The 12394-nt window shown below is 43.6% G+C and overlaps 1 protein-coding gene across 2 annotated transcripts in view; it reads left to right on the forward strand.

Annotated features, from left to right (window-relative positions):
- Positions 1–12394, forward strand: part of LOC121534086 (DENN domain-containing protein 1B) — a 191824-nt gene that overhangs the window by 65691 nt on the left and 113739 nt on the right. For both annotated transcript variants that reach the window (XM_041840540.2, XM_041840541.2), the window contains exons 4-5: positions 2620–2669; positions 7169–7288. In XM_041840540.2, coding sequence (XP_041696474.2) covers positions 2620–2669; positions 7169–7288 — 170 coding nt within the window. The remainder of the gene's footprint in view (positions 1–2619; positions 2670–7168; positions 7289–12394) is intronic.

Raw genomic sequence — 12394 nt, forward strand, 5'->3', positions numbered from 1 at the left:
GAGCGGGAGGGAGGGGGTGGAGAGGGAGTGAGGGGTGGGGAGGGAGGGGGGGAGAGGGAGGGAGGGAGGGAGGGGGAGAGAGGAGGGAGAGGGAGGGAGGGGGAGGGAGAGAGGGGGGGTAGGGTGAGAAGGTGGGGGGGAGGGGGAGGGAGGCGAGAGGGAGGGGGGGAGGGTGAGAGAGGGGGCGGGAGGGAGTGAGAGGGAGAGAGGGAGAGAGGGATGGAGTGAGGGGGAGGGTTAGAGAGGGATAGAGGGGGGGAGAGAGGGAGGGGGAGGAGAGGGTGAGGGGAAGTGAGAGAGACACAGACAGACACTCAGACAGAGACGGAGACAGACAGATAGCTGCTTGTTGGGGAAGGAAGGGAGAGAGAGATGCTTGTCATTTGTAACCCTTCCGGAAGAAAAGAGGGTTGGTGTTGGAATGTTGTGTACATTTGCTCCTGCTGAGTTTGTGTGATCTTGAGTGAAATAGATCCATCTATTTGTTTGTACGCACACACACACACACAGCTATGTCTTACTATACTTGTGAGGACTTTTTGGGGACCAACAATTGATTCCATTCAAAGTCCTATTATCCCTAAACCTAACCCCTAAGCCTAAAATAGCCTTTTTACAAGTGAGGACCGGTAAAATGTCCTCACTTCTCTGTGAAAAACGCACACACACACACACACACACACACACACACACACACACACTGCTTACTCTCGTTTTGTTGTATCTGTGATCTTGTTGGTGTCCTTGGCTCAGGGACTGTCACTCAAACTCACACACTTCCTGTCAACACAAATGGGCGGGACAATGACAGTTCCAGAATCTGGCAACCCATATGTTTTTATTTGTGGAGTGTGTGAGTGCCATATGTAAGATAAGCTAGGCTCTACAAGGTGGTTAATAATAGTAGACAGACAGACGGACGGACGGACGGGCTCACAACCCACAGGCAGACAGACGGACGGACGGGCTCACAACCCTCAGACAGGCAGACTCACCACCTTCAGACAGACAGGCACACAGACAGGCTCACCACCTTCAGACAGACAGACAGACTCACCACCTTCAGACAGACAGGCACACAGACAGGCTCACCACCTTCAGACAGACAGGCACACAGACAGGCTCACCACCTTCAGACAGACAGGCACACAGACAGGCTCACCACCTTCAGACAGACAGACAGACAGACTCACCACCTTCAGACAGACAGGCACACAGACAGGCTCACCACCTTCAGACAGACAGGCTCACAGACAGACTCACCACCTTCAGACAGACAGGCACACAGACAGGCTCACCACCTTCAGACAGACAGGCACACAGACAGGCTCACCACCTTCAGACAGACAGGCACACAGACAGGCTCACCACCTTCAGACAGACAGACAGACTCACCACCTTCAGACAGACAGGCACACAGACAGGCTCACCACCTTCAGACAGACAGGCACACAGGCAGACTCACCACCTTCAGACAGACAGGCACACAGACAGGCTCACCGCCCTTAGACAGATAAAACAGACAGGCAGACGGACAGACAGACAGACAGACTCACCCCTCAGACAGACAGACGTCCCATATGGTGCTCAGCTCTGCTCCTTGTCTAAATCCATATGCCACTGGTGTGGGGCTGAAGGGCAGGTCCCCCCCCCCCAGTCCCCCATGTACTTGTCCCCCCCATCCCACAGGGGAGGTGTTGGGAGGTAAAGCCTTAATGCTGTAGAACCCCCTCCTCCCTGCCTGTTCTGTACCCCCAGAGCTGCTTAGCCCATTGTCACAGCAATCTGCCACCACCTAGGTCTCTCTCTTCTCTCCTTCCATCCCTCTATCCCCCCCATCCCTCTCTCCTTCCATCCCTCCCTCCGCCATCATCACCCCTGATAATTGATTTAGGTTATCGTAGCTAATTATTTAAGCTGTGGGTCTGGACCTATAGAATAGAAAACGTTTTAGCCCTGATTCTCTCAACTGCGACACTCATCAGCTCTGACGATTTTATGTAATGTTGTATGTAGGTTATTTAGCCAGATTAAATTATTTAATTAGATAATTTTATCACTATAAGACTTTTAATGAATCCATGTTCAACAAGTAATTTGATTGATTAAGTCTTATGTTTGATTAGGCTAAACTTACAGGGTTGTGTATGAACGAAAATACATTAATTAATAATAATTAATAATCTATATATAAGTAGTGTTCTTATTATTAATACATTGCATTTTTAATAGTTTTAAATGGCTTATCAATGAAAGTTATTTTAATGTTGTATGTGTTTGAGTTGTGTTAGTTTTGTGTTTGTGTTGTGTTTACATTGTAGGTATGAAAAATGTATGCACTCACTGAAACTGTAAGTCGCTCTGGATAAGAGTGTCTGCTAAATGACAACAAAAAAAATTATGTTAGTGTTGTGTTTACGTTGTGTTTACGTTGTGTTAGTGTTGTGTTTACGTTGTGTTAGTGTTGGGTTAGTGTTGTGTTTACGTTGTGTTAGTGTTGTGTTTACGTTGTGTTAGTGTTGTGTTAGTGGTGTGTTAACGTTGTGTTTACGTTGTGTTAGTATTGTGTTTGCGTTGTGTTAATGTTAACTAAATGTTTTCTAATGGTTGTGTTCTCAGGAGGTTCTCCAGACGGTGCCCAAGTTCTGCTTCCCCTTCGATGTGGAGAGGTAGGATTCTTTCCCCCGTTCCCTTGTTAAGTCCTGTACTCTGCCCACATTCACTCACACACACACACACACACACACACACACACACACACACACACACACACACACACACACACACACACACACACACAATAATATTTATTTGTAACAGGAGAGTTCTGTGTGTGTGTGTCACACAATAGAGCTCAGCTACAGGGGAGTCTGCTGTTAACTCCTCTCTAAGTCTCCTAAACACCAAGCCAGTCTGCTCCCTGCTCCCTGCTCCCTGCTCTGTGCTCCCTGCTCCCTGCTCTGTGCTCCCTGCTCTGTGCTCCCTGCTCCCTGCTCTGTGCTCCCTGCTCTGTGCTCCCTGCTCTGTGCTCCCTGCTCTGTGCTCCCTGCTCTGTGTTCCCTGCTCTGTGCACCCTGCTCTGTGCTCCCTGCTCTGTTCCCTCTGCTCTGTGCTCCGTGCTCCCTGCTCTGTGCTCCATGCTCCCTGCTCTGTGATCCCTGTTCTGTTCTCCCTGTTCTGTTCTCCCTGCTCTGTTCTCCCTGCTCTGTGCCCTGTGCTCTGTGCTCCCTGCTCGGGGCTCCCTGCTCTGTGCTACCTGCTCTGTGCTCCCTGCTCGGTGCTCGGTGCTCCCTGCTCGGTGCTCCGTGCTCTGTGCTCTGTGCTCCCTGCTCTGTGCTCCCTGCTCTGTGCTCCCTGCTCCCTGCTCTGTGCTTCCTGCTCGGTGCTCCCTTCTCTGTGCTCCCTGCTCTGTGCTCCCTGCTCGGTGCTCCCTGCTCGGTGCTCCCTGCTCGGTGCTCCGTGCTCCCTGCTCTGTGCTCCCTGCTCTGTGCTCCCTGCTCTGTGCTCCCTGCTTCCTGCTCTTTGCTCCATGCTCTGTGATCCCTGCCTAACCCAGGCCAGGCCATTGGATCTCACTCCCACCACAATGTGGGTATGCCATTGTGCGTGTATGCGAGAGCTTGTTCACCTGAGTAAGTGTGCTTTTGCATGCATGTGTGTCTATGTGCGTAAATGTGTATGTCTGTATCATGCGTTTATTGTTGACTGAATAACTACAGTGGGGGGAAAAAGTATTTAGTCAGCCACCAATTGTGCAAGTTCTCCCACTTAAAAAGATGAGAGAGGCCTGTAATTTTCATCATAGGTACACGTCAACTATGACAGACAAATTGAGAAAAAAAAATCCAGAAAATCACATTGTAGGATTTTAAATTAATTTATTTGCAAATTATGGTGGAAAATAAGTATTTGGTCACCTACAAACAAGCAAGATTTCTGGCTCTCACAGACCTGTAGCTTCTTCTTTAAGAGGCTCCTCTGTCCTCCACTCGTTACCTGTATTAATGGCACCTGTTTGAACTTGTTATCAGTATAAAAGACACCTGTCCACAACCTCAAACAGTCACACTCCAAACTCCACTATGGCCAAGACGAAAGAGCTGTCAAAGGACACCAGAAACACAATTGTAGACCTGCACCAGGCTGGGAAGACTGAATCTGCAATAGGTAAGCAGCTTGGTTTGAAGAAATCAACTGTGGGAGCAATTATTAGGAAATGGAAGACATACAAGACCACTGATAATCTCCCTCGATCTGGGGCTCCACGCAAGATCTCACCCCGTGGGGTCAAAATGATCACAAGAACAGTGAGCAAAAATCCCAGAACCACACGGGGGACCTAGTGAATGACCTGCAGAGAGCTGGGACCAAAGTAACAAAGCCTACCATCAGTAACACACTACGCCGCCAGGGACTCAAATCCTGCAGTGCCAGACGTGTCCCCCCTGCTTAAGCCAGTACATGTCCAGGCCCGTCTGAAGTTTGCTAGAGTGCATTTGGATGATCCAGAAGAGGATTGGGAGAATGTCATATGGTCAGATGAAACCAAAATATAACTTTTTGGTAAAAACTCAACTCGTCGTGTTTGGAGGACAAAGAATGCTGAGTTGCATCCAAAGAACACCATACCTACTGTGAAGCATGGGGGTGGAAACATCATGCTTTGGGGCTGTTTTTCTGCAAAGGGACCAGGACGACTGATCCGTGTAAAGGAAAGAATGAATGGGGCCATGTATCGTGAGATTTTGAGTGAAAACCTCCTTCCATCAGCAAGGGCATTGAAGATGAAACGTGGCTGGGTCTTTCAGCATGACAATGATCCCAAACACACCGCCCGGGCAACGAAGGAGTGGCTTCGTAAGAAGCATTTCAAGGTCCTGGAGTGGCCTAGCCAGTCTCCAGATCTCAACCCCATAGAAAATCTTTGGAGGGAGTTGAAAGTCTGTGTTGCCCAGCGACAGCCCCAAAACATCACTGCTCTAGAGGAGATCTGCATGGAGGAATGGGCCAAAATACCAGCAACAGTGTGTGAAAACCTTGTGAAGACTTACAGAAAACGTTTTACCTGTGTCATTGCCAACAAAGGGTATATAACAAAGTATTGAGAAACTTTTGTTATTGACCAAATACTTATTTTCCACCATAATTTGCAAATAAATTCATTAAAAATCCTACAATGTGATTTTCTGGATTTTCTTTCCTCATTTTGTCTGTCATAGTTGACATGTACCTATCATGAAAATTACAGGCCTCTCTCATCTTGTTAAGTGGGAGAACTTGCACAATTGGTGGCTGACTAAATACTTTTTTCCCCCACTGTATCTCTAGACTTGGTACCAGTCTGATGAATAACTATATCTCTAGGCTTGGTACCAGTCTGAATAATTATATCTCTAGGCTTGGTACCAGTCTGATGAATAACTATATCTCTAGACTTGGTACCAGTCTGAATAACTATATCTCTAGACTTGGTACCAGTCTGATGTATAACTATATCTCTAGGCTTGGTACCAGTCTGATGTATAACTATATCTCTAGGCTTGGTACCAGTCTGAATAACTATATCTCTAGGCTTGGTACCAGTCTGAATAACTATATCTCTAGGCTTGGTACCAGTCTGATGAATAACTATATCTCTAGGCTTGGTACCAGTCTGATGAATAACTATATCTCTAGGCTTGGTACCAGTCTGAATAACTATATCTCTAGGCTTGGTACCAGTCTGAATAACTATATCTCTAGGCTTGGTACCAGTCTGAATAACTATATCTCTAGGCTTGGTACCAGTCTGATGAATAACTATATCTCTAGGCTTGGTACCAGTCTGATGAATAACTATATCTCTAGGCTTGGTACCAGTCTGAATAACTATATCTCTAGGCTTGGTACCAGTCTGAATAACTATATCTCTAGGCTTGGTACCAGTCTGAATAACTATATCTCTAGGCTTGGTACCAGTCTGAATAACTATATCTCTAGGCTTGGTACCAGTCTGATGAATAACTATATCTCTAGGCTTGGTACCAGTCTGAATAACTATATCTCTAGGCTTGGTACCAGTCTGATGAATAACTATATCTCTAGGCTTGGTACCAGTCTGAATAACTATATCTCTAGGCTTGGTACCAGTCTGAATAACTATATCTCTAGGCTTGGTACCAGTCTGAATAACTATATCTCTAGGCTTGGTACCAGTCTGATATAACTATATCTCTAGGCTTGGTACCAGTCTGATGATAACTATATCTCTAGGCTTGGTACCAGTCTGAATAACTATATCTCTAGGCTTGGTACCAGTCTGAATAACTATATCTCTAGGCTTGGTACCAGTCTGAATAACTATATCTCTAGGCTTGGTACCAGTCTGATGAATAACTATATCTCTAGGCTTGGTACCAGTCTGAAATAACTATATCTCTAGGCTTGGTACCAGTCTGATGAATAACTATATCTCTAGGCTTGGTACCAGTCTGATGAATAACTATATCTCTAGGCTTGGTACCAGTCTGAATAACTATATCTCTAGGCTTGGTACCAGTCTGAATAACTATATCTCTAGGCTTGGTACCAGTCTGATGAATAACTATATCTCTAGGCTTGGTACCAGTCTGATGAATAACTATATCTCTAGGCTTGGTACCAGTCTGATGAATAACTATATCTCTAGGCTTGGTACCAGTCTGATTTGGAAACGTCTATCTTTAGAGGATTCTGCTCTTAATTTGCAGCCTGGAGAATGAGGTGAAAAGTGCCGTTGTATAGCTAGGAGGACACATAAGCTTAACTGCTGCCATCTAGTGATGGAACTACATGAGAAAGACACATACCCAACTCACATATACTCAACAGTCAGGGACTGTAGCCAGGATCATATAGAAAAGTTACAGATCTAGTAGGTCTGTAAAGGATTAACATATTGAAAAAGTAAAGTGTCATGGTGTACAACGTTCCCTGAATATCGCTATTCACCAAGTCGCTATTGCTTGGCTCTTGTGTATAAATATCATTAGAATAATATGTCCTAATAAGTTTGTCATTCTTCTCCTCTTCTGTGGTAATGGTGACGGTGTGGTAATACTGTAGTATATGTCACGTGGTAATTGGTTGTGTTAATGGCGTGTTGTCTCTGTCCCGTGCGTGCGTGCGTGCGTGCGGTGACTGTTCTCAGGGTTTCCCAGAGTCAGGTGGGTCAGAACTTTACCTTTGTGCTGACGGACATCGAGAGCAAGCAGAGGTTTGGCTTCTGCAGACTCACCTCCGGCTGCCGCGTCTGCATCTGTCTGCTCAGGTACTATCCACATTACCTACAAACAAGGAAGCTTATTCTCTGGCTACTGACCGATTGCGTCAAGCAGTTACGCAATCAAGTTTTGTATTTGTATTATTTTTTAAAGAAATTTATTTAATCACAATTATCCCCTATATGAGGAAAGACATGTATATTGTTGACACATTAGTTATTCATAAATAAATACAATTTGAAGTTGCAATATCCTCACTTCACTCTTATAATATCCAGATTATATTTCTTAATTGATTGTAGAGACGGTGAGGGTTTGGAAGTGAAGGAACTCATATAGATGATGAAGAGTAAAAATTGTGCTCTTTGGAAGCAATATGCATCCGAGTGTTCCTCATGGCAATGACAGAATAATACACTCCTGAATTCCGTTTTAATTTGGTCCCTATAATATTATTCTTTTTTTTTTTTTTTTATATCCAGGGCAGTCAAAAAAGTACAACCTATTATTGACAGCTATAAAGAATTGTTTTAGTAGTAGATTGAAGATTGTAGGTTCAACTCCCTCTCGAGATATTGTTTAGCACGGATTTATCTCAAATATTATGTCATTCATTATTATTATTATTGAACATGAAAGATATCTAAGTAAAAATACATTTTAAAAATGTTTTATTGATTTTTAATAGGACGTTTGAAACTAAACCACATTTTATGTTAACAATTGACAATGTCCTTTTAATAAGAAACATTTCATTAGTAAAACAATATAGTTGAACGAACCACAGCAGTAATGGGAATTTGCACAGTCAAATAAACAATAATGAAAAAAAAAAAAAAGATTTTTGGAGGATAATGACGACAGTCGCAGGGTTGATCTTGTTCTTGATGAGCTGCTGTCGAGATGAGCTGTACCCTCCCCTCAACTCCCCCGGACAGCCACCACCATGCCCTTTGTTTCCCGCGCGCTCCTCGTTATATACAGCTACTGGCATAGAAGCGCGGCGAAGGAAGCCGCTTGGCCCATAATTATGCATGAAGCCTCGCTGCCAATTAGCAGAGACTCCCATGCCCCTCTGTCTGAGTCCCACATGCTAATTCATTTGACATATGATGTATACAATTCATTATGCATTCTGAGTAGTTTGCATGCCTTGATTCATTCATCATAAGAAATGTATAGAAAGTTTGTATTATTCTGTGTGTGTGTGTGTGTGTGTGTGTGTGTTTTAAAAACTTCACAGTTATTTGTTTTTGTGACCAGTTTGGGGAAAAAGATTAGTGAAAATATTTTAAAACATAATAACAAAGATGCATATTTTAGATATCTCATGGTTTATATATGTGAAATATGAACAAATCAAATGTAATTTTTCGCATCAGTGACAGAGAGAGCAAAGACCTGGTCCCAAGTTAATTCTTTAGTTTTTCGTTGTTTTTCAAAATGCACAACTTGGAAGAAGTTGGTAATTCTTAGATAAGCAATCCAAGTTGTGATCATATTGAATAATCTTTTTAAATCTATGTTGTGATCATATATAACAGATAAGGTTAAAACATTAGACGATCAACAAAGGTCCCTGCGAGGAGGCTTCTAGCCAGCTACCTTCATTTAGAGTGTTTGTTCCCCGGATATAAAACAATGGTAATTAAAACCGTTTGTGTCCCTGTGATTGTTGAAGTGCTGGGACTATAAAATTGTCACCTATGCTTACACAAGGAAGTGGCTTAATGACTAGGACAGTTTTATATGGCATGGGCTTTGTAGTGCTGTGGCTAAAGCCCCGGCCAAAAGGGCCATGCTACCTTCAGGCCAAAACCTTTTTAAAGAGGCAGAATGCTTCGATTTTACAATCTTTCTTCCTTCCCCTCGACCCCGTCCTCCTCCTCCTCCTCTTCTTTCCGTTGGTAATTCTCTCACATTTAGGGAGAAACCGCCTTCGGACATGTGAGAGAGGTTGCTGATGAAAAAAGGCGGTTTCCTTGATTTTATTTTGCGGCTGAGAATTGGGTTCCCTTTTAGGGACGTTGGCGCTCCCGTTAGTGGTCACTGAGCGGGACGCCGGAGGGCATTTCCTTCCCAGTAGTTAACCTCTAACCCGGGAAAGTAAAGGTGTAATCAAATCTTCCAGTGAGCCAGCTACAAGGTGCAAGTTGACTGGGTGTAGAGGGAGATTTAAGATCCATCCAGGGAATAGGAATAACAACCAACAGGTACTTTATGGCAGCAAACAGCGGAGACGCGGCTACGTCGTTAAAAATGTGTAGTTTACTAATCACATGACAACCTAACCAAAGATATACAGGTATTTATTTGCCCTAAAATTGATTGAGATATTGCAGTTGGTTTATACTGATAATATCCCTACGCCAGAAAACAAAACTCTCATCTCTCTGTTGCAATTTGTGTTGTTGGTAATTGCATAATTTATGTCCTTACAAAAACACCAGTTAATTGATTTGAGCTTTTAGACAATATTTGTTTTAAACAGAATTATAATAAAGAAGATTTGATCACTTCCACTGCTAGCTCTATATCTTCTGACCATCCCTGTGTAGTGTTCTGGTTGATAGAGAGTCTGAGGGGTTGTGTTGTGGTAGGGGATACAGTCGGAGGGGTTGTGAGTGGGCCACAGATTAACTGGTTTACTCTGTGAGTATACAGTACTTTGAAGGAACATGTGTGTTTAAAACGGCTGGAGAGCTAGCCAAGCCCCCACACACAGTGATGGATGTCTCTCTATCTGGGGATTTAGGAAACACAAACAAGCCTAAGCCGCTAACTGGGGAGAGGAGCAGTGCTTACTGACATAGCTTCATTTAAGAAAAAAGAAACGCATACCACAGAAAATACCTCAGCCTAATTTTGCTAAGGTTAGATGTGGTCTAGTATCCCTATCCGGATATCATGATAAGTTGCGGTTCGCTGCTCGCTGCTACACCAATAATTTATTTGTCTCTAAAACAAAAGATTACAGCCTGGTCATTAAAGAGTGTGATGGTTGAGAGGGCTGTGATGGTTGAGAGGGCTGTGAGGCCTGCCAAGGAGAGGCTGACATGACAGACGGGGAGAGTGAGAGAGGCCTATTTAAATATACCCTCACATGGGATATGTAAAGGATTAGCGTCCAGGAGCCTAGCTTCTTAAACAAAGGGCCAGAGGAGACTTATTATGACTATTTCAGTGACCTTCTCAGATTTTTTTTTTTTTAATTAGCATTTTTGGGTTGTATTGATAAACTTCAACACACCCACAGCTCATAAAAATATCCACTGCTGTTTGTTTGGCAACATGGCATATTTATGTCTTTAGGTTTCTGTTTTTAATGTCCAGTCAGCATGTGAATTTTGTAGATAACACACGCATGTTACGTTTGGGTTTGGAGAGTGTGTGACCTGATTACGGTGAGATCTTCATGCGGACGTCAAAATATTGGCATGTTAAGAATCTGATTGTTTCAGGTTAATGGTCACTCAGGCCCCCTGATGGGTGCGCTTGGCTGCACTTGCCCGGGAACCGCCGTGTCATTGGCCCCTTGCGGATTTAGCGATATTAAAATTTGCATTAGGTTGACTTTGTTTTCTTGTTGTGTGTTAATTCCAGTCTGCAGAGCAGCCAGTGACCCATGCTATGAGAACTACCCAGCATCCCCCTGTCTCTACAGGACTTCCCTGGCTAATAAAAGTCCCTCAGCCAAGCCCTACACACACACACACACAGTTTTTACTGGGGATTACAAATCAAACGTTTTATTGTAATCTCTTTAGAATTATTTTGTATTAGCCTACTACTTCATCAAGTCAGCTTAGAGACAGTATTTTAAAGTTTCATAGTGATTTTTTTTGTGTGGTAATTTTTTGTTAGCCAGGTAGCCATTTCAATTTAACAACCAACTTTTGTTAATGCATCATGCCCACACATTCTGTTTAATGTAAGTTGAATTTTGACCGTATTCATTCATTCATTAATTTATTCATTCATTCATTCGTTCATTTGTTCTTAATTTCAACCTTCATTCAGTTATTGAAAGTTAATGAAGCATCTATTTATTTGTTGTTTAAGTGCAGAATGACAAGGAAAGCATAATCCACTGTCATTATGCCAGACATTTTCTAAAATACATGTAAGCTGAATAAAAATGTAATAACTCACATCGGTACCCCACCACGTTTTGATTATTTGATTGCATAACATTATAAATGAACTGAGCTCTCTTTTCTGAGCAACCTTCAAGCCAAAACAAAATTCTAGCCACATTCCACCTCAAAAGTCAAATATCTCTGCCAAGAACGTGTCAACCTTATCAAGAGAGCCATGTTGCAGATGCATTTGGCTTCTGGTGGGTGTATTTTGTGATTAGCTATAACACAAACACTACAGTATAAATTATTTTTAGTTTGTTAATTTTATTTATTTATTTAACATTAATTAGGTAAGGAAAAACCAGAAGGAATGTCTATTTTTAAAGTAAAAAGGCGGTGGGGTATTGCTTCTCTCCCTCTGTGTTGGCTTGGGCTGAGCCTGGGATGTGTATCTGGGATCATTATGTAAACCAAGGCATCCCTCCTCCACCTCTACCACAGCTCTCGCTGGCCCAGTCATGTTGGGTTGAAGAACTAAAGCCCTGTCTCTACCTCCTCTACCCACCACCTTTAAACTAAAGCCCTGTCTCTGCTCTCTACCTCCTCTATCCACCACCTTTAAACTAAAGCCCTGTCTCTACCTCCTCTACCCACCACCTTTAAACTAAAGCCCTGGCTCTACCTCCTCTACCCACCACCTTTAAACTAAAGCCCTGTCTCTGCTCTCTACCTTCTCTACCCACCACCTTTAAACTAAAGCCCTGTCTCTACCTCCTCTACCCACCACCTTTAAACTAAAGCCCTGTCTCTGCTCTCTGCCTCCTCTACCCACCACTTTTAAACTTAAGCCCTGTCTCTGCTCTCTACCTCCTCTACCCACCACCTTTAAACTAAAACCCTGTCTCTGCTCTCTACCTCCTCTACCCACCACCTTTAAACTAAAGCCCTGTCTCTACCTCCTCTACCCACCACCTTTAAACTAAAGCCCTGTCTCTGCTCTCTACCTCCTCTACCCACCACCTTTAAACTAAAGCCCTGTCTCTACCTCCTCTACCCACCACCTTTAAACTA

The sequence above is a fragment of the Coregonus clupeaformis genome, chromosome 20 (assembly GCF_020615455.1).
Source record: "Coregonus clupeaformis isolate EN_2021a chromosome 20, ASM2061545v1, whole genome shotgun sequence".
Classification (NCBI taxonomy): Eukaryota; Metazoa; Chordata; class Actinopteri; order Salmoniformes; family Salmonidae; genus Coregonus; species Coregonus clupeaformis.